Raw genomic sequence first — 21,926 nt, forward strand, 5'->3', positions numbered from 1 at the left:
TTCATAGAGTCAAGCTTCTCAAGTAATTTGCTTAGCATACAGATTGAATAGGTATGGAGAAAGGATATAACCCTGATACACTCCTTGCTTAATTCTAAACCATATAGTGTTCCTTTGCTCTGTTCACACAACAAACTTTTGGCCTTGGTATGGGTCTCACACAAATTAAATATTCTGGGATTTTAGTTCTTCTCAATGTTAGCCATAAGTTATTATGATCCACACAGCCAAATGCCTTTGTATAGTCAATAAATGACACATAGACATTCTTAGGGTATTTTTTCCTTTCAGTCAGAATCCTTTTGATATCAGCAATGATAGATCTGGTGCCACAGCCTCCTCTAAATCAAGCTTGAATTTCTGGAAATTCTCTGTGTACTGTTTTCTAGCAACATTTGCTTGCATGTGACATTAATGATTTTTTTAAATTTACACATTCTGGTAACAGAAATGAGGCCATAAATAGAATTAACAAATTATTGATTCATCCCAAATACTTATTTTTAAAAACACAGATGGCAACTTTACAAATGGACCTTACTAGTTGGACTGTATAGGAATCATATTGACTGCATCTGTGGGAACAATCATTGAAGAAGCTCAGGGCCAGTCAATACCAGGCCAGGTGCTGACTGTGGAACAGACCTTCAGTCCCTCATGTGCAAGTTCAAATTGATGCTGAAGAAAATTGAAACAAGTCCATGAGAACCAAAATATGACTTTGAGTCTATCCACGTGAATTTAAAAATAATCGTAAAGTTCCAAGCACTGAACACCAGTAATCAAAGACCAGCTGGGTTGTGGGAGGACATCAGGGTTTTCATTCATGAAGAGAGCAAAAGGTCATTACAAAGACAGGAGAAAGCAAAAACGGAAATGAATGTCAGAAATAAAAATGAGCCTTCCCTATATATACATGGCAGTGGGAAATTTTCAAAACAAAATTGAATGAAAAAGGTGAACAGCAAAAGACTGAAAGTTGGAAACCAAGCTCCGTATTACCTTGTTTTGCCCACACCAGGTTCACAGCCTTCAGGTTTATTTATTAAAGTCTGACTACTCCATGTGTGGCCAGTGGTACTAGGGCGCGTGGGATTTTCTTAGCTGCTATCATGAGAGGGCAGGTTTTCAGGACTGTTCTTCTTAAATACCGCTTTCAAAAGGTATGGGGCTGAGCCAGTTTCCACTCAGAGTGACCCTGTAGGACGAGTACAACTGCCCAGTAAGGTTTCCTCAGCTCGAATCTTCATGTAGTCAGACTCACTGTGGTGCATGGCGTGACTGGTAGGTTAAAAACATCAACATCTTGGTGAGTAGTCAAGGACGTAATCACTGCACCACCAGAGCTTCACATATGAGACCCTTGCCAAGCCTCAAGTTAAGTGCAGACAAACTCTTTGTGCCACCCAAGGGGTGTCATTACACTCTTTCTAAAGAAAAACTGGAGGTGGATTTTAAGAAGCCCTGGGAATGACTTTTTCTAAAAGCCCGCACAGGGAACCCAGTGGGGCAGCAATCTACACCCTGGATTTTTTGTTTGTTTCAACCCTATCAGTGGTCAGGACTTTTCCTAGTATCAGTGAAATAAGTCATTGTACATCAGAACAAGCTCCTCTGTCTCAGCCAGTGGTGAAGTAAGGGAATCTGAGAGGCTGGGTGGTCACTGTTGGTCTGCAGGCCCTCCCCGTGGCTAGCATCATTGGGTGGAGGACTACAGGGAAATGGTTCTCAACTCACTGTCAGCATATCTCTGTCTGTCAGATTCCTAATTCATTCAAAGCAGAGACTGTGTTCTTCCAGAGACACATGGCCAGAAACAGAATTTTGTGTGATGGCAATGGGACACTGGGCTTTAAGCGCCCCCTTCTGGGGTACACTGAGAACTGCCTTGCAGCCCCTGTGGCTAAAAATGTTGCACCTAAATGGATTGTGGCAATGGGGTCAGATATGTCAGGGATGGTGGCCGCTGGCTCAGGGCATAGGGCAAGAGGGCTGTTGTTCATAGTGTCTCTGTGAGTCGTGAATGACTCAATGACACAACAAATAACAATATCTACAACAAATTAATCACTAGAGAACATTCAGACAAACAAATGCAGTTTGTGGGCCGTTCTATGAAACAGCTGCCCTGGTCTCCAAAAAAGAAAAAGGAGTAAAGAGATAATGTCAATTACTCTGTGCAATCTTTACTTAAATTCTTGGTTGAAAAAAAATCTATTTGAGGAGGAACTGGAACATGGACTCAACATTTAATACTATTCTTCCATTAACCAAATGCTCTGATTCTTAAGTGACGCATGCTAGAATGTTTAGGAGGAGTGTGTGTAAAGAGAAGCACTTGTGATTTTCACAGGATTTACAAGGAAAAGTGGATGTGTGTGCCTAGACAGACCCTGCAAATGCTGCCTGTCAAGCTGAATTTGATGCAAGTCACCCTGCCGGACAGAGTAGAAGCCTCACACAGTAGTCACAAGGCTGCCGTTTTATAGAAGCATCAGCCACATGGAGTGGCTGGGGAGGTTCAGATTGCTGCTTTGGTTAGAACCACGTCCTTCATCACTGTGTCACTAGGACTTTTTTTGTAAATCTAGAGAGACCTAACGTGAGGCAGGTGTTCACACCTGATGAATCTGGTTGTGCTTTTGTAGGTTTGACTTTTTTAATTAAAAGTTGGAAGAAATTATTATATGGGTTTACTTATATTAGGACATTATCATGCTAATTTCTGAAAGGAAAGCTGTTTTTGGAGCAGATGAGAGAGAATGTCCAAAGGTGTTGGCTTTAGAGGCTGAGGGGGTGCTCAGCATCCGTGATACCCCCCAAGGTCTTGGGGCAGCTGTGCCCTGCACATTTCCGTCACCATGTTTGGGAGGAATAGGAGTAGTCTGGGGGTGGGGTAGAGCATGGTGAAAGGGGCTCTGTGTTTAGTAGAAGCTTGAGGGTGATGGTCACAGAACCTCTTTCCCAGGCCAGGGGCAGCATCTGTGCTGTCAACCTGATTTTGTGGGTCCCGTGTGTGTTCTGATCATCAGGGGGCTCAGGCAGTTATACTGCATGTCTCAGGGGCCTGGGAGCTCAGAGTGGCACTCCAAGCCACACCCACTCCCAGCAGGGTAGTGTTGTCCCCTCTCCCCTGGTATCTGCAAGTTCCCAAGGTGGACCTGGCCCCCTGGACTGTAACTCTGCCAGCCCTCCACCTACAGGTTGGAGTACCCACACCTGCATGTTTTCCTCTATACTCAAGCATCATAGGACCATGTCCTGGGATGAGCACACAATTGAGAGCTTGGCTGTCACCTTTGCAGCAAAAAATGCACATGGGAGGAAAACCTGAGACATCTTGGGCAGAAGTTGTGGAGGGTCATTCCTTCATGTTAGAAGCCAAAACAGAAGTCTTTTATTTAAAAAGCCACAATGGTTTGGGAGTTAATGAGTGAGAATTTACTTGATTGCAGTAAATGTGGTCACTGGAGTTGAATTAATCTGTTTTTATGTGAATTTTATGTGTAGTTTTGATCTTTTACATGAGACTTTTTAAAAAAAGAAAATGATTCATAATACTTTTAACTATTGTATCATTGTTGTTATTATGTACCATTGGGTCAGAAACAACTCACAGCACCAGCAGTTTTCAGAGGCAGTAAATTGCATTGGAAGGGATTATCTATTCTCTTGGCAGAAGAACTGGTAGATTAGAACCACATACCTTTAGGTTGGCAGTGTAATGCCTTAAAAGTAAGCTGCCAGAGTGCCCTTTCATATTACTCACCACTAATATTTTAGTGGGTTTGGTTTGATGGGTGTTTATTTTGTTTGGGTTTTGTTTTGGGGTTTTGGAGTTTTTAAGTTATTTTTCCCTCTATATATTCTGGTATGCATGAGAGCAAAGGTATCTGTGTTATCTGCCTTTGTGAGTCTGTGAGAAAATCTTTATTCTGTGTGTGATTGTGTTCTATGTCTTTGTATTTGTCTGTGAATGTGTGAATGTGTGTACAGTGTACATGTGAACATTATTTTAAGAAGGAAAAGGCATCCCAAGTAAGGAATGCCTAAACCCTGTCATTGATCTGGTTGTGGGAACGTTCATCAGCATTTGGTGGCATATCCTAAACGTGTCCCCTGTCCTTGCAGGACGGCTGTTCTTAGTGAAGGACCTTGCACTCGCTACTGAGTAGCGACCATGGGCCTGCTCGCGTTCCTCAAGACCCAGTTCATCGTGCACCTCCTCATCGGGTTCATCTTCGTGGTGAGCGGGCTCATCATCAATTTCATCCAGCTATGCACACTAGTCCTCTGGCCCATCAATAAGCAGCTGTACCGCCGGTTAAACTGTCACCTTGCCTACTCGCTGTGGAGCCGTGAGTACTGCCTGGGCTGTGGCACAATGACCTGACAGCAGTGGTCATGTGATACTGGCTGCAGAGTGAGCTAGTTCCAGCCTTGCTGGCATGCAGGGCTTGTAGAGAGGGGAGTGGGCATGCTGATGGGGTCTGAAATGAAGGGCAGTGGCAGGAGCTCCCGCCCAGACAGTGGCCACCTCTGGAGGGGCTGCTTGAGGGGCCTGGCCAACAGACAATTCATTATCAGTCTAGGAAAGTTAAATTTTTTAATTTAATGAATAAATTTTATACTAGATTTGACACAGAATGGAGAGAACCTGTGAGCGGAACATAAATATAGGGGAAATAAATGAGTGTAGCCAAGAGTGCTAAACACTAGGAGAAAGGGGATCTTAGAATGAAACCCTATGTTCATGTTTGGATGAGAAAGACATTAGAATAGGTAATGCTAGAAAATATTCCTGATTTTTAAAAAGTCATGATTTATCAGATTTAATAAGAAAATGTAGACTAAGCTGGACAAATGAACACTTTATAGTGAAATCACAAACCACCCTAAGACAGAGATTATCTTAACACTACCACCACCAATCCAATTTTTTAGAGTTTATGGTGAAAAAGATAATGGGTTTAGTGTTTTGTTTTTGACTAGGATATCATGAGTTAAATTATGCACCCCAAAATTCAGGTATACAATGCTATAATTTGGATGCTCTGTAATAATCCCCCCTGATCTAATGAATCAGATAGTTGCAAGAGGACTATTGATGAAATACAGCACTCCCAACACTTATTAATCCCATCACAGTAAAGCATCTCCCTCTAAGGTGTAGTCTGTAAAATACAAGGTGGTAGAAATACAAGGCGAGAAATGGTAAGCTGAGGCTATGGTAGGAACCCTCAGTACCACTGAGAAATAATTTACAAAGAGTAAAGTGTTTCTTTTGGGCTTGGGCCACCACATGAGGCAGCTCCGTGACACGAGAAGGCCAGGACCCTTGAAGATCCCGAAGAAGCACCTGGCCCACATATGCTGAGGGAAACCAAGACTCTCCACAGCTAGCACAGAGAGAGCAGGCCCTTCTCTGGGGCAAATCTAGCACCCTAAGAAAATGACTTCCCATTCGTTAAAGCTGTTCACTTTTGTCTCTCTGTGTTAGCAGTACTAGATAATGAAAATTCAGATGTTCTGAAAATTCAGTACCATTTCCTAGTTCACCTTTGCTTACTTGCAAGACCGACTCCTTGGGGGTGTTGTTCCCAGTGGCTGGTGTAATAACGTACCACAAGCTGGTGGCTTACAGCAACAAAACCCCATAGTTTTGCCATTCTGGAAGTCTGAAGCCCTAGGTTGGAGTGTCCCCAGGACTATGCTTTCCTCTAGAAGTTCTGGAGGAGATGACCACCTCCCGTTTCAGCCTGTGAGGCACCAGGTGTTCTTTGGCTTATGGTGACATCACTCAGCCTTTGTCTCCATCACGTGGCCTTCTCCCTCATGTCTCTATCTTTTCCTTTAGAAGGACCCTTGTGACTGGATTTAGAGTCCGCTAGTACACAGTGATCTCATCTCAGGATCTATAACTTAATTAAATCCGTCAAGACCTTTTCCCAAACCAAGTCCCAGTTACATGTTGTGAGGAGGGCATGGGCCTAGCTCTTGAGAGGTTCCATTCAGCCCACACCAGGTCCATGGTCTCATCTCCACAGGTATTCTTCTCTGCCCCAATTCTGAAATCCAGAAATTCTTATAACAGAAAGCTTTCAGAAGTTAACTATAGACTCATGGCAAAACCTAAACTGGACTGGGTGCAGGTGTGTATAATCTGTGTCCCTCTCAGACTGATTTCTTTTTTATGCTGCTGTAGAAACACTAGTGAGTGACTCTGGTGTGCTGTGGCTTTGTCACAAATGGCACTCTGCACTGAGGAGCTTTCTAAAATGAGAAAAACCTGACTTCAGAGATGTCCCCGGTCCAACGGTTGTGCATTCCTGACTATGCCTGTACTGACTGTCTTAAAGTAAAAAATAATACAATGGCAGGCCCTTTCCATTTTGCAGGGAGACAAGGATATTCAGATCAGTAAAAGGAAGAATCAGTTGGTTCCATTCAAATTAGAATTATGTGGGAAGAAAAGAAGTGTCAGGATGTCAGGGACAAGCCCAGAACCGTGGGAAAGCTCCACCTTCTCTTGTCACCTGTGTCCTCTGAAGCTGTTTGACCTGTAGATAAGGGGATGTTCTCCACTTGTTTCCTACTGTAAATATACTAGTAGAAAAAACCAGAACTCCTAGCCTCTCTGCCGTCGAACTGATTGTGGCTCATGACGAGCTGGTGTGTGACAGAGAAGAGCTGCTCCTCATGGCTTCTGTCTGGAATCCTTAGAAGCCGACCAGCAGGCCTTTCTTCTGTGACAAAGTTGATCACAAGCCATCAGCACCACTCAGCATAGAGACCACCCTCAAATTAGACCGCATGGAAACCTTTTCCAAGTCAGTGGGTACATGGCAACAGCTAGAAACTCTTCTTTTTTAATATAAATAAATATGGAACATTGACCCACTGTTTTATTTTTCACTCTCCATCCATTCCTATTATTATCTCTCTTATAAAAGAGAGACTATCAAAACTCATTTTTAGCAGAACATTTCACTGTGGCTGAAACCCTTGAAAAATATCTGCTCCAGGTCCTCTCCTGTCACAGAATCAGTGGTGAATCCCATGGCAGGGCAGGGTTGGCACCTGGCTCAACACTGTGGGTGTGGGGGGCCGTGTCCTGCAGAGTGTCAACACCCCCTGTGTCTGCAGAGCTGGTCATGCTCCTGGAGTGGTGGTCGTGCACAGAGTGTACCCTGTTTACGGACCAGGCCACGATAGACCGGTTCGGGAAGGAGCACGCGGTTATCATCCTCAACCACAACTTCGAGATCGACTTCCTCTGTGGATGGACAATTAGTGAGCGGTTTGGCATGCTGGGGGTGAGCAGCTTGGCAAGGTTCCCTGGGTTGGTACTGGGGGGCTCCCTGGCACCCAGCATCTCCCACAATGGGTTGTCCTTTGGCCCCTGGGTCCCATGAGTTGGCATACAGGATTGAGTGGAAGGGAATCCACACGGGGGCCACTGACTGCTAGTACTGGCCTCTCTAAGATGCTTGTCCCATTTCTTAGCCCTTTATGATTTTTCTGCTTCAGGACGCCCAGAACTACCACAGGTAGCCCAAACATGCTGGGTGAAGTTAAACTAGTTCTGAGACAGTAAATCCCTTCACAGAAGGAACTTCTAGATCAGAACATTCCCAAAGCATCTCGGGGACACTGTGGCGATGCACAGATCAGGGACCTTGGCTACTGGAGCCCATACACATGAGCTCCTTACTGAGCCTCAGTTTTCTCACCTGTAGGATAGGTGCATACACCTGTAAGAAGTGCCGGTCTGAATGCCCCCACCTTCAGGAGCCCCCCTGTTCTCTAGTGAATGTTTTGAAGTGGGAAATCCACAGTTCACAGAGAGACACTGGGCACGTCACACCTTAGCCCTGCTGTCCCTGTGTGGCCTGCCACGCGGCTCTGCTGAGCTCACCCAGCTCCCACAATGGTGCGATTTGCAAATAACTGTTGTCCTCCTTCCCTTCCCTCAGAGCTCTAAAGTCCTCGCCAAGAAGGAGCTGCTCTACGTCCCGCTCATTGGCTGGACGTGGTACTTCTTGGAGATTGTATTCTGCAAACGGAAATGGGAAGAAGACAGGGAGACTGTGATTCAAGGGCTGAAGCGTTTGTCAGACTACCCCAAGTTCATGTGGGTAAGTCAGGCCTCAGACACACTGAGGAGGGGCAGGAGGTGGCGGCAACACAGTGAGCAGCTCATTTCACAGCCTTTACCACTTCCCTGACATACCCTCATCCAAGTCACAACTTGTACAACCGACACTCCCTAAGGACTGGGAAAGGTATCATCAGAGGACACTCCTCCCTCTTGTCCAGTCTTACAGGCTGTCCTCATGCCACCTGCTTCTGGCCCCTTGCTCCAGCCCCACTTTTGATCCAGAGTGCTCTAGGAGAGCTTAGAACAGAGGAGATGGAGGGAAGGACACAGGGCAGCCATAAGTTTATATATATTTCTCCTGGGAAAAAATTAACTTGAGTAAGCCAATTTAAGTTCCCCAGTTGAGCAGCCTGTTTTACCAAAAAGTTTTCATGTCATGATTGTGCTGTCCAGGTTTATATTATACATTCGAGGGCAAATCTTAATGACTTTTCAATCTGTCTTCAAATCTCTACTTTAACCACCCCACCACCACCACCACTAGTTGCTGTCAAGTTGACTCCATGTAGAACTGTGCCTCATCGGGTTTTCCACAGGCAGATTACCAGACCTTTCTTCCAAGGTGCCTCTGAATAGACTCAAACCTCCAAGTTTTTGGTGAGCAACCAAGTGTATCAACCAGTTGCACCATCCTCTACTTTACTTAATTGTTGTTGTTTGTTGTGTGACTCATAACAACCCTGTGTACAAGAGCTTTGAACCTTGCTCTATCCTGAGCCATCCTCATTGTCTCTGACACACCTACCCCCATTACCCCAGTCATGAAGTCCATCCATCTCATCCAGGACCTTCCTCTCTTGCTCTCCCTTCACCCTCCCTAGCATGATGTCTCTCTCCAAGGACTCATCCCTCCTGGCAACATGCCCAAAATATTTGAGAGCTTCAGAATCCTTACCTCCATGGAGTAGGCTGGTTTTATCCTCTCCAGGATGAACTTGTTTGTTCTAGCAGTCCATGTTATTTAATACTCTTCTCTAGCACCACAGCTCATAAGCACCAATTATCCTTCTGTCATCTCTAGTCATTGTCCAGCTTTCTGATGCATAGCAAGTAATTGCGAAGACTATGGCCTGAATCAGACACACCTTTGTCTCCAGACTGACATTGTTGCTCTTCAGTACTCTGAAGAGGTCCCTGACTGCAGACTTTCCCAATGCTGTTCATCTTTCGATTTCCTGGCTGCCAAGAGTGTTGATTGTTCAGCCAAGCTGTTAACAATCTCAAGCTCAGTCATATACTTACCTGGCAGGGGAGATACCATGATAACGAAGGTTTTCCCAGGGAGAGGCTTATCCATTGTTCTCCAGATGTGCTGATGCCTGCCATTTCCCCAAATCTGAGAAACTAGACTGCATAATTGGTGGTGGTGGGGTACTGATTAAATAAATAAAGAAAATAGAAGGAGTTGTAGCCTATGGAAAACACCTTTGACCCCACCCCCAGCAGGCAAGGCAGGAAAAGGGCAGCATGGTGTTCAACCTCTCAGAGGTGGTTGACAGGGCAGCTTCTGACATTGTGACAGCAGGAAGCTTGCCTGTTGCTTTTCTCTAGTCCTTCCTTTGCTCTATGACTGTCCTTCAAAAACTGGTCCTTGTTTGTACCTGAACCACTGAGTGGATGGAAAGTCTTTCCTGTCAGATTGGAGGCTGCTGTGCAGATGTGCCATTGTGTTTTGCTTCTTTCTGGAAAGTTGTATTTTGTATCCTTTTAGAGTAAGTGAAATACAGCATCTGCCATGTAAGTGAATTAGTCCACAGACCTAAAACAAGTCACTTTCATTCCAGCCAAAGCCACATACCTGTCACTAGCACAGCTCTTAGCATTCTGCAATCCCCTCCGCCTTTGCTCCATGTGGGATTCAGAAGATTCTGGGCCTACTCGGCCATTGGTCCCAGTATGCTGGGGCGCTGGGATCACGTGTGCTGTCTTGTGTCTTAGTTCCTTCTGTACTGCGAGGGGACACGCTTCACAGAGACAAAGCATCGTGTCAGCATGGAGGTGGCCGCCGCCAAGGGGCTGCCCCCGCTCAAGTACCATCTGCTGCCTCGAACCAAGGGCTTCACTACCGCAATCCAGTGCCTCCGGGGGACAGGTAGGTCCTGTGGTCACCAGCCCATGCTCCTCTCTTTGCTGCAGAGTTTGAAAGCAATGAATTGTTAAAAATGAACAAGCAGAGATTTCAGTTGGTTCCAGACCAGTATGAGATGATGAGGGTTGGTAGCCAGGGGTTCTATCTGTGTCATCTGGAAAAATGGGGGGTCCACATCTCCTGGGGCACTTACCTGCCTTTGTCTCCCTAGTCACTGCTATCTACGATGTCACGCTAAATTTCAGAGGGAACAAGAACCCGTCTCTGCTGGGGATCCTCTATGGGAAGAAGTATGAAGCAGACATGTGTGTGAGGTGAGCAGGCCAGGTGTCAGCACGGGTGGGTGTCCCCTGCCCCTGACCTGCCTTCCCCACCTGTGTGTGTGTGTGTCTGTGTGTTTGTGTGTACATGCACATGAGTGGGGCTGCGCTTGTGGAAAAGATAGAGGAAATGAGCCTGGGCCTCCAGAACTCAGAGGTTGCTCAGTTGGTCATAACGTGGGCTCTCCTTGATTACATCACACAGCCCCATTGTTTTGTTTCCTGAGCCCCTCACCTCTCAGGCTGCGCTCTCTCATGTGTACGCGCGTACTCTCTCTCTTCCCCTCTCCCTCTCCCCCTCTTCACTTCACAGAGGCAGGCCCCACTTTAGGGTCAGTACTTGGAACTCTGTACATCTTTCTAGGGCATACAGGTGATGGGAGCATATGTAGGGGATGAGGCAGGACCAGTGAGGCCCAGGGTGAGGACTGAATGTTAGAGCTGCTCCAGGAAGATGCTGCCCTTTCCCATGGGATGGAGCAAAGAGGCTTTATGAGAAGAGCCACTTGGGGCTGGAGCTTGAGCTCGGACCGAAATGTTCACCGGCAACACAGGAAGGACAAGCTGTCTTCTCTTGTCTGCTTCTGTCTCTGCATCCTATTCTTGTCAAGCTGGTGCCTATGGCCCCCACATTCCCCAGGGACAAGGCTGATTTGAGGCCTGCAGGTCTCTACACTGGCTAGCACCACCCAGCTTATTCCACAGCAGCACCAGCCCCTCAGTCAGTCCTTTGTATACAAGGACTCATGCTGGTAAGAGCCAGAGGGATGCACAGAGCCTCCAAGAAGTAAAACTAGGTGAAGGTAGAATGCTCTGGAATTCTTAAAAGTTCTCAGATTAGCTTTCCATGTTACCCAGAGAAGGGTCCATATGGTGTTGCCCTGGCTCCTATTGTAACTTAAAGGGGGAATCCAAAATGTCCAGAGCCCTTGATGTCCTGCCTGCAGATGAAGGCAATGGCGCTCTCAAATTCCTTGTAGTAGGAACTCAGTCGGTGTGAGCCTTGACTTCAAGATGGAAAAATACATCTTCTAAAGAAAAAGTGATGCCATGTATATCATAAACCGGAAGAGGACCTGGGAGGAGGAGCTTTTCCTGGCAGCTTGGGCCATTGATACCACTGAAAACCCAGCTGATATTAGTGCCGTATCTTCTAGTAATGCTGGGCAGGGGGCTGTGCTGAAACTTCCTGTTGCCTTTCGAACCGCTTCTATTTGCTGGGTACTACAGTTGTACTGCTAACCCAACGGCTGCACCTCTCCAGTGGTTCAACTCCGCCAGTGACTCCTCAGGAGAAAGACTAGCACTCTCCTGTGTGATTTACAGCCTCAGAAACCCTACAGATGACTGGTTATGAGCAATGAGGTTTTTTGTTATTTTAGTCACTCGTGGAGGCTTTCTCATTAGTGGGTCCAAGAGTGTTGATTATGGAACAGAGGAATCTGTGATTGTTAACAACTTCAATCTCTTCTCCATCTATCACAGTCCTGCCAGTTGGCCCAGTGGCAAGAATCTTTGTCTACTTGATGCTGAGCTTCAATCCATAATGAACACTACAGTCCTTGACCTTCTGCAGCAAATGCTTCAGGTCCTCCTTAGTTTCAGCAAGAAAGGTTGTATTATTTGCATTTAACAGGTTATTTGAGTCTTTTTGCGATCCAGATACCACATTTTTCCTCAAAGTTCATCCTCCTAAATGATCTGTTCCCCGTAGAGTGAAAAGGTATGGAAACAATGCATCCCTGACACACAGCCAGGAAATCAAAAGATGAATTCCATTCGGGAAATCTGCTATCAGGGACCTTTCCAAAATGCTAGAGAGCAATGATGTCAGTCTGAAGACTAAGGTACACCTGCTTCAGGTCACGGTCTTCATAATCACTTGCTGGGTATCAGAGAGCTGGACAATGATGGATGACAGAAGAAGAATCAATGTCTTTGAGTTGTGGTGCTGGAGAAATTTTGAACAAACCATGGACCACCAAGAGACAAACAAGTCAGAGAGGGGGTGAAACCAAGTTTCTTCTTGGGGGCAAGGATTTTGACGCTCCATCTTACATACTTTGGGGCATGTTGCCAAGAGAGACCAGTCTATGGAGAAGGACATCATGCTTGGTAAGATGGAGGAACAGTGCAAGAGAGGAAGATCTGCATGAGATGGATTGACCCAGTAACTAGTGTAACGGGGGTAGATGTGTCAGAGAGAGACTGGATCAGGATAGGGCAGAGTTCAGAGCTGTCATGTGTAGGGTCACTGAGTCACAGGCGACTCAGTGTTACATACAACAACATGGAGGCTTCATTTACCAGGTTCAGGCAGCTTTCTGGGAGCTATTCCTATGGCCACTGATCCTAGCCCTGCCCACCAGCCTCTGACAGAGGCATCTTAGATTAAATTTCCCACCATTGCCAAGCATAACATGGATTTCTCCTCTGCGCTACAAGGACATTGCCTTCCGAAGTCAGCTTGCTCCATGAATCTTGTGGTGGATGCTGGCCCTCCTGGAAGTTTTGCACATGGGCAACACCATCTACCTGGAGCACGCACAGGAGATATGCCTGATCTCTACAGAGATCCAGAAGAGAGGAAAAAAAGGAAGAGCAGGCTGCTGTCGAAGGCTATGATCAAGGAAGAAATTCTGGGTGTGAGCTCTACTTCTACTCCTAAGATAGGTTTATTGCTGCTCAGTCCAAGACCACAGACTGGCCTGAAGGCGTGCAGGTGCCACTTGTTCAGCAGCCCCTTACAGAAGACTGGAGTCCAACTCAGTTCACAACTGAACACTGATCTGCATCTCTCCTGCTCAGGCCACATTTTCTCCTAGAAAATGGAAATAAAAATAAGAAAATGGAAATAAGGTTGAATTTTGTAATAGATTGGCTAATAGCAGGCCTACGATCTCCTCCTTCATTCTGAAATGAGGAATACGAGCTTTGAAGTTTCTGCATTGGATCTGAAACCAGAGCCTGCGTTTTGACCCATTACTGGCCCAGTGACATCGTGACTGATTTGGCACCTTGGGTGGTCAAGATGGTAACATGGGGGAAAGGCAGATCAGCATGTCACTTGATTGTTCCCAACTTAGAGTGCTGTGGTTTGCTATATTATAGGATGTGCTTTCCTATAACAGGACAGTCAAAGAAGACCTGGGTCAGCATTACCACAGCTCTTATCCCTGGTCGTCTGGTGTTCTCACTCACCTCAGACACGGAGAGTGTCTCTTGTCCCCCGCCCTTTGCAGTTCTTGGTTGGCCCAGAAGAGCTCACAAGGGGACCACACAAGGACAATTTACTACTATTTCTGTTTGTTTTTAAAAATTGAGAGTAAAATTTGAACCATAAAGACCCTCCAAGTAGCGTAATAAAATTGTTTTCCTTTTCATCCTTTTTAGTTAGTGCCATCTCCTATTGACTTTGCAATGTTCTTAATCAAACAGGAGGTATCCTCTGGAAGAGATCCCACAGGATGAGAATGAAGCGGCTCAGTGGCTTCATAAACTGTACCAGGAGAAGGTAAGGTGCTTGGCAGAGCCTTGACAGTCTGAACTCCTATTGGGTGGTTCTTTTGGCTTCTAGGAATTTTTAAAATCTTTTAAAACATTAAGAATGTATTATAATTTATTTTATTTAACTAAGATTTCTGCAGCCATCAGCAGTTCTAGTACAATTTCAGGTATAGTTGCAAATTTGGGAATCTAGGTAGAGCTGTTAGTGTAGCAAACCTTGTAGGTAAAATACACACAAACTTTTGATGGAACATGTGACAGGATCTCTCTAAAACCGACCTCATTTGGTTTCATTTTCAGCAAACTGACCTTTGCCACTCAACATTGCTTTTATTATTCCTGACATTAGTGCAAGTTCTCTTATTCTGTAAATTCATGGCCATCAGACGATAACAATTTGATGATCATGGCTCCTGGGCCTTCACAGCCACCATGTTTTCTCCTCTCCGTACATTATTCTCTTTGAAATTCTACTTTGTTTCCATAGGAACTTTAGTAGCTTTTCGTCAGTCTTGTTTGAGGGACACCGCTGATCCTGGTAGCACACACTGATCTTCCAGGCAGTTCTCTGGTACTTGTCTCTAGTCCTTAATTTTTTCTTCTCTTTTGAGAAATTCCATAATAAAGGAAAGTATGAAAGAAAACACAATGCTTCCAAACTATGCCTAATAAAATTTGTTGGGATTTTTTTTTAACATGTAAAAAGAAATTAGTGCTATATGCAGTTGTTGTTAGTAGGTGCCATTAAATTGACTCATAGCAAACCTAAGAACAAAAGATCTGAATCTTCCTCTGTCCTGTGTCACCCTCATCATTTCTGATATGCTCAAGCCCACTACTGCAGTCACTGCATCGATCCAGGTTCCTCTCCCTCTTTCTCTGACCCTCTACCTTTCCCACCATAACTTAACAACAAATGGAGATAGGACATATCCCTGGCATACACCATTCCCAATTTTAAACCATATAGTGTTCCCTTGTTCTGTTCTGATGACTGCTTCCTGGTCCAAGTATAGGTTTTGCATTAGCACAATCAAGTGTTCTGGGATTCCCATTCTTCTCAGAGTCAGCCACAGTTTGCTGTGATCCACACAGTCAAATGCCTGTGGATAGTCAATGAAACACAGACATTCCTTGGTACTCTCTGCTTTCAGCCAATATCCATCTGACATTAGCTATAATATCCCTAGTGCCACAGCCTCTTCTAAACCAAACCTGCACATCTGGCAGTTCTCTGTTGATCCAGACATTTTTGGATAATTTTCAGCAGAATCTTGCTTGTATGTAATAATGATATCGTTCAATAATTTCCACACTCTGTCAGGTCACCTTTCTTTGTAATGGGAACAAATATAGATCTCTTTTAAGTCAGTTGGCCAGGTGGCTGTCCTCAAGATTTCTTGGCACAACTTTGTGAGCTCCTCCAAGGCAGCATCTGTTTGTTGAAATATGTCATTTGGGTGTACCATCGATTCCTGGGGCCTTCATTTTTTTGCCAAGTCTTTCAGAGCAGCTTGAACTTCCTTCATCACCACAGGCTCTTGTTCATTCATTATTTCATGGAATTCTGGTCCACCAATTCCTTTTGGTTCAGTGACTCTGTATACTCTTTCCATCTTCTTTCAGTGCTTTCCTGGATCATTTCATATTCTCCCCAAAGCATCCTGAAGTATTGCAACTCAAGGCTTGAATTTGTTCTTCAGTTCTTTCACCTGAAGAAATATTGAGCAAGTTTGGCCTTTTTGAGTTTCTGATTCCAGCTCTTTGCATATATTATTTTATACTTTGCTTTGTCTTCTGCCTTTGAAATTTTCTATGCGGCTCCTTAATTTCGTGATTTCTTCCGTTTGCTTTGGCTTCTCAGTGTTCCAGTGCAATATTGAGAGTCTCTCTGACATCCATCTTAGAGAGAGACTAAGAATAGTTAGTCACAAAAAGGGTTGGAAAGAAAATAATAAGACCTATAAAAACATGGGCACATTTTTTTAATTTTTTTTTTTTTACAGAGGTTTTGGATTTCCATTCATTCATTGCCACAATTTTCTCCCTTCCCACCCCTCCCCACCAGCTCGCTTCCCCCTTCAAAGAGAGAGAAAAAAAATTCCTTCATTAGTATACAATTCCCATGTCCCTTCCCCCCACCCCCCACCCCGAGTTCTTCTCTATGCAACCTTAATTCTGGATTCCTGTGCTAACCATAATACTCAATCATATATCACTTCTAATCTATTCTTTCCCTCATCTGTTTCAATACAATATACATAATTTATCCAGTTTTTTCTGTCATACCCCCACCCTGATGTCAGACCCATTCTACAACAGTGGCACCATGCAGTATTTGTCCCTTTGTGACTGAGATATTTCACTCAGCATAATGTCCTCCAGGGTCACCCACTTTGAATAATATTGCATAAGTTCCTTGTTTTTCAATGCTGCGTAGTATTTCATTGTGTGGATATACCACAGCTTCTCTATCCATTCATTTGTTGATGGGCCCTTAGGCTGCTTCCAACTCTTTGCTATTGTAAACAAAGCTGCAATAAACATGGGTGTGCATTTATCTGCTTGGATGGCAGATATGGTCTCTCTGGGGTATGTTCCCAGTAATGGGATTGCTGGGTCAAATGGTATCTCTATTCTCAATTTTTTGAGAAAACGCCACACCACCTTCCACAATGGTTGCACCAACATTTTTTAAAAGCCAGGTATAACTTATGAGAAACTAGTCAACAAATTAAGTTAGATTTCTCTAAAGAGAATTTGTGAACTGGCAAATAGATTTGAGAAAATTACTCTGAATGTGCTGCTTCGAGAGAAAATATGAAAGGTTAAAACAGGGAACATAGGATTCTGTTGTACTTAGCCTGTAAGCTGTTCTTCAGCTCATGCTGTTAGATGTTTGCACTGCATCCCATTTCACTGGTTAACAAGCTCTAACAGTGTCATCTCCTGAGAATGCCTCTGGCCAGATTTTCTGTCCCACACCCTCACCTGGTGTATCTCTCCTCCTGATCTGTGTGTGGTTGCTGTCATTATCCTCACTTGGCAGACAAGGACACTAAGGAAAGAAGTTAACCGTGTGCTGATAGCACGTTAGGGAATGACACCAGAATCTAGGGCCAGATGCTTGGGCTCCGAGCCAATCATAACTCTTACCTATGCTATCTCCCGCCTGGGAGAAGGATCACTGTCATGTGGGTATATGAGTACCTGTTCTTCTTCCAGGCCTTTGATCTCTGAATATACTTTTCACCCTTAACTGCTTATTTTCTTTCGAGAATGGCTGAGTCAAAGGGTCTGTATTTAGTTTCATTTTTAAGCTTCTGATGCCTACCAAAGATTTGCCCCAAAAAAAGAAATCATCACCCAACTTCTATGATGTTTGGCCATTTCTTTAGAATGTATGGTGCTTGGGAGTTTGAATCATCTTTTATTGCAAATAATTAACTTTCTCTTGTGTTAAGAGAATAATATCTAATGGAGCTTTTCTTGTTTTCATTTTTACTCCTCCAGGATGCATTACAAGAGACATACAATCAGAAAGGCGTTTTTCCAGGGCAGCAGTTTAAACCTGCCAGACGGCCATGGACTCTCCTCAACTTCTTCTTCTGGGCCACCATTCTCCTGTCTTCCCTTTTCAGTTTTGTCTTGAGCGTCTTTGCAAGTGGATCCCCTCTCCTGATCCTTACATTCTTGGGCTTTGTTGGAGCAGGTACTGAATGGGAAGGTGAAAATAGCTCCTAGTTTGAGAGTCTGACTGTACCAGGCCCCATGCCCAGAACTCTGCCATCAGTCATGGTTTATCTCATAACTCATTGTCATAAGTCACAGCCAGCTCATATAACTGACTCTCCATTTGGTTTCTAAGGATGATAATTTCACAGCTGGAAATTGCCCATCCTTCTTCAAAGCTGCTGGGGACTTTGACCCCCAAAAGGACGCAGCCTTGGGGTACTGGGGCAGCCCCCATGGACAGTGCCACCAGAATATCATGGTTACTTGTGAATAAGCATAAACCAGTTGTCATCAAGTTATTTCCGACTTAGAATTGTGTTCTGCAGAGTTTTTGATGGCTTGTTATTTAGAAGTGGGCTTTTCTTCCAAGGTGATTGTTTCTGAATGTATTTGAACTGTCAAATGTCCTATTAGTAGTCCCCAGAGTGCTAACCAACCACCCAGTGTTAATCCCCTCCTGGGTGTTCCTTGTAAATTGCTGGATGCTACATGTGGACTAAGAGTGTACATAGATAGTTCCGTCCCAGTTGTCTCAACTCCTCCTTGTTTCTTGCTTTCTTCCTACCATAGCATGGTGGAAGTACGAGGAGCACTGTATCACCACCATCCCTCACATTGAACTATAGGTTGATTTGGGGCTACCGTATCCTCCACCTTCACTATGTCCTGGAAGGACAGGTCAATCACTACGTCAGCATGGCTTGAATCTGTCCTCTTGTCCAGTTGCAGCCATGTGTTGGGGTCTGATGAGGCACCACCATTCCCCCGGCCCCCACTCCTGCAATAGTCTCAGGCTCTATTGAGGAATAAGATGGGACATGCCCTGTTGAAGAATAAGTGGCTAGGTCAGTGGGATTTGATGCAGCAGATGGGAAGATAAGGCATCACATGCTCACCAGATGGTGGAGCGCCAAGGCCTTCCATTTCCTTTAGGGACCCTCCAGGGAACAGGAAAGAGGAAGAAAAGGCCAGGCTGCCACAGTCCCTAGAATCTAGGCCAGAGTAAGGTGGGTTCCTTAGTGGGCTTCTTAACTGCTCACTGGCACTGCAATTGGCTAACTGCGTTCTCTCTTTTCTTCCCTTCAAGCATCCTTTGGAGTCCGCAGACTGATTGGAGTAACAGAGATAGAAAAAGGCTCCAATTATGGAAACCAAGAATTTAAGAAAAAGGAATAATTAATGGCTACGATTGAACATTGATGGTGGTATCCAATTAACTCGATTAAAAAGAGAACAACGTACACACAGAGAAAAAGAGACACTTAGAAACTATTTTTCTTATTAACTGGTGACTAATATTAACAAATAAAACTTGAGCCAAGAGTAAAGCGCCCGTATGGACTGACAGAGAAGACTCTTGCCCACCTGGCCTGCCAGCGTGTCCATTGGGGCTGAGGAGGGCTGCTTGGAGGGCGTACTTGATGGGGGAGGCAGTTCCTACAGTCAGTCTCATGTGGATGTCATCTTTCAAGAACTCTGCTTGCGAGAGGGAGCTTCGGATGCTTCCTCTTCTTAACCTTAGATCTAGTTTTTGGTTTTTATCCCTCACTTTGGAATCTTATTCTGGCCCCTCCTCTTCCCTGCATTCCTGAAGACCTGTCCATCCGTGAATTCTCTGCTGTCTTTCTGGGGATGGGTTCATACTGGTCCCAGAAGCCCCCACCTCAAGTTCCTTCTGCCCTGCTTGGTGGTGCACCGTGGCTTCTGGACTGTGGGGTTGTGGAGCACCACAGAGAACCCTCTCTTAGTGATAAGCACATATGAATGTAAATCAGAGGGATTCGTAGCAAATCCAGTTTTCCTTCCTGCCCTGCACCGGGGCTCAAGAGAGCCATTTTTGGCAACATTTTCCCCATCTCTGTGTAAATACCTTAAACCTGTTTTTAAAGTGAAGCGGGCCCTGAGACCTCAATGAAATATGAAGCTTCTCATGTGTTCCAGAGTCCCTGACCCTTCACTTCCCCACAGTAGCCCTCAGACCCCTGGCCCTCTCTGTACTGGGTCCTGCGGTTGCCACAGGGGGCCAGACACTGCAGCCTGGAGGAGCCATGTGCTGGGGCTGGTGGAACGTGAACAGCACCCCTTCATTGTCCCCCAGACAGCAGGCCACTGCCCTCGGCAGGTCTCTGTAGGAGGGTTTTAACATCACCATCAAGCCTATTTCTTCTTAAAAGGTAGCGGAGACTGCTAACGCTGGGCTAGAGGGATTTTAGAGATTTTATTTTTTGCTTCTAGGTGATAGGTTGTGCTTCGCTTCCCAGTGAAGATTAGAGGCGGTGGGTGATCTTCCCTTCCCTTCTCTGTCCCCTCTGGAGATGTCACAGGTGCTGTGTCGTGGGGGGCAGGCTGGGAAGCTGCTTCTCCAGGCAGCCTGGGCTGTACTGCCCATCCAGGCACCACACCTGTTGTTCATGCTGCTTCCTTACTCCCTCCATGCACATGGCAGTCTTCAAGGGGTTTCCAGAGAGCCAGAGAGTGAGGGAGCACTTGGCTTATGCTCATCTTTCTCGTCCCTGCAGGAGGGACTTCCCTCGACCTACAGCTCTGGTGGAAATGGATGTTCTCCAGATGGGCAGGTGCTTCCCCACAGCATGTTGAATGTAAGCTCTGTCCAAGTGGGGAGCTGGTCAGAGTGGACAAGAGGTCCTTGGGCTCTCCCTGCCCACATCCAGGCTCAGGCTTAGCCTCAGCTAACTGTTCCCCTGTCCACATTCAGCTTTTCTTAAATTAACTCTCCACTTGCTTTTTTTTCTTTTTTATGTCACACACTCCTCATCTTTTTTTAGCAAGGAGAAAACAATTGGCATTCTCCCTGAGAGATTCCAACCAGCATTCTGAATACTGGTAGATAAGCTTTTCCAAGTGGTCAAAAAGAAAAAGACATTTGGAAGAAAGAGATGAGAAAATTAGAAGCCAAATTGAATCAGAGGTGTTCACCCAGATGATGCCCGCCTGCTCCAGAGTGTGAATGAAAAATTAAAATTCCCTGTGGAGTCGGAAAGGAAAGCAGAACAGAACGCAGCTCCACCATGTGTTCATTTTGCAAGCCGGCTTCCTCTGTCTTAGTGCCCAACTGCCCCCCCCCCCCCATTAACACTACCACCCGGGCAGGTGCTTCCGAGTGTCTACCTGACTGTTTTCACTTGTGTCCATGTCATTGAGTAATACTTACATACTGAGCAATTTTAAAGGGAGCGTGTTGAAAGGTATTATAGGACAGGTGACAGAGCCTAGAAATGTGAATCTAGATATTTTTGCCATTGAACGAACAGTTCTCATTCCCCCAGAGTTTCCTCTCTTTAAAGTTAATATATGTGATTCTGCGTAGAGTCTGCCAATGAAGAATCAATCACAGGTTAGAGTAGCAATTGCGACAGTGTGCATAGACTCACAATCTCCCTCATCCCTTCTGATTTAAAGCAGCTTCACTTGTGCACCTAAACACAAGCCCTTTGAAAGCAATAAAAACAAAACCCTGAGTGCTTTCGGGTATTTTTTGAGAAGGGGTGGCCTTTGCTTTCCACTCATCCTTTCATCCTGGAAGGAAAGGGGAAGCTAATTTAGTTTTTTTTTTTTTTTTCAAATTAAGAAATTGCGAGACAGTTCTTCCCTCTTCCTCCCATACCTGCACCTGAGCTTCATTGCTAATTTCAGAATTTAGGCTGTGTGGGGGTGAGTGACGCCGCTTTTGGACAGCCCTTGCTAGTCAAGGCTGGAGCACTAGACTGAGGTGGGGAGTATTTAGGGAAGGTGCTAATGGGCGCTCACTGCACTGCCTATGTCCCCAGTAGCCTCCCCTGATTGAGTTTGGGCCTGGGGTGTGGTCTCCAGCTCTCCTTGGCCTCTGGCAGAAGGAGGCACTAGTGTGTGGGATCTCCCACCAGTTTTTCCATGGACTCTGCCCACTTCATTGTAGTTGCCCCTCCCTCTCCCACTCCCAGTCTTTCTGGTCATTCTCCAGTGGTCTCAGCCAAGTTAGGGCTGTGACCTTCCCAGAACTGCCCATGAGCAGATGCCACTGGCAGTGTGGAGCTGGAGACAGCGGGCTGCAGTCCTTTGCAGGGACCCAGGGACTTCTAATGGCATGATGCCTTGTGGCAGAGACCAGCATCTG

At 45.5% G+C, this 21,926-nt stretch overlaps 1 protein-coding gene and 1 pseudogene across 1 annotated transcript; one reads left to right on the top strand and one right to left on the bottom strand.

Annotated features, from left to right (window-relative positions):
• The first annotated feature begins 4,180 nt into the window (after nt 1-4,180).
• AGPAT3 (1-acylglycerol-3-phosphate O-acyltransferase 3) lies at nt 4,181-18,988 on the top strand. The gene is made up of 8 exons (XM_006893946.1): nt 4,181-4,358; nt 7,147-7,316; nt 7,977-8,138; nt 10,100-10,253; nt 10,462-10,564; nt 14,009-14,084; nt 17,591-17,789; nt 18,900-18,988. The coding sequence occupies exons 1-8, from the start codon at nt 4,181-4,183 to the stop codon at nt 18,986-18,988; spliced, it is 1,131 nt and encodes a 376-aa protein (XP_006894008.1).
• Nucleotides 14,195-14,521, bottom strand: LOC102844519 (annotated as a pseudogene).
• Nucleotides 18,989-21,926: the final 2,938 nt, after the last annotated feature.

Source organism: Elephantulus edwardii, unplaced genomic scaffold, assembly GCF_000299155.1.
Source record: "Elephantulus edwardii isolate Elephantulus edwardi_28Jun2011 unplaced genomic scaffold, EleEdw1.0 scaffold00133, whole genome shotgun sequence".
Taxonomy (NCBI): domain Eukaryota; kingdom Metazoa; phylum Chordata; class Mammalia; order Macroscelidea; family Macroscelididae; genus Elephantulus; species Elephantulus edwardii.

Coding starts and splice junctions, on each gene's coding strand:
- AGPAT3 (XM_006893946.1), top strand. CDS start 4,181: ATGGGCCTGCTCGCGTTCCTCAAGACCCAGTTCATCGTGCACCTCCTC. Junction 7,317..7,976: donor AGCGGTTTGGCATGCTGGGG/GTGAGCAGCTTG, acceptor CCCTTCCCTCAG/AGCTCTAAAGTCCTCGCCAA. Junction 14,085..17,590: donor ATAAACTGTACCAGGAGAAG/GTAAGGTGCTTG, acceptor TTACTCCTCCAG/GATGCATTACAAGAGACATA.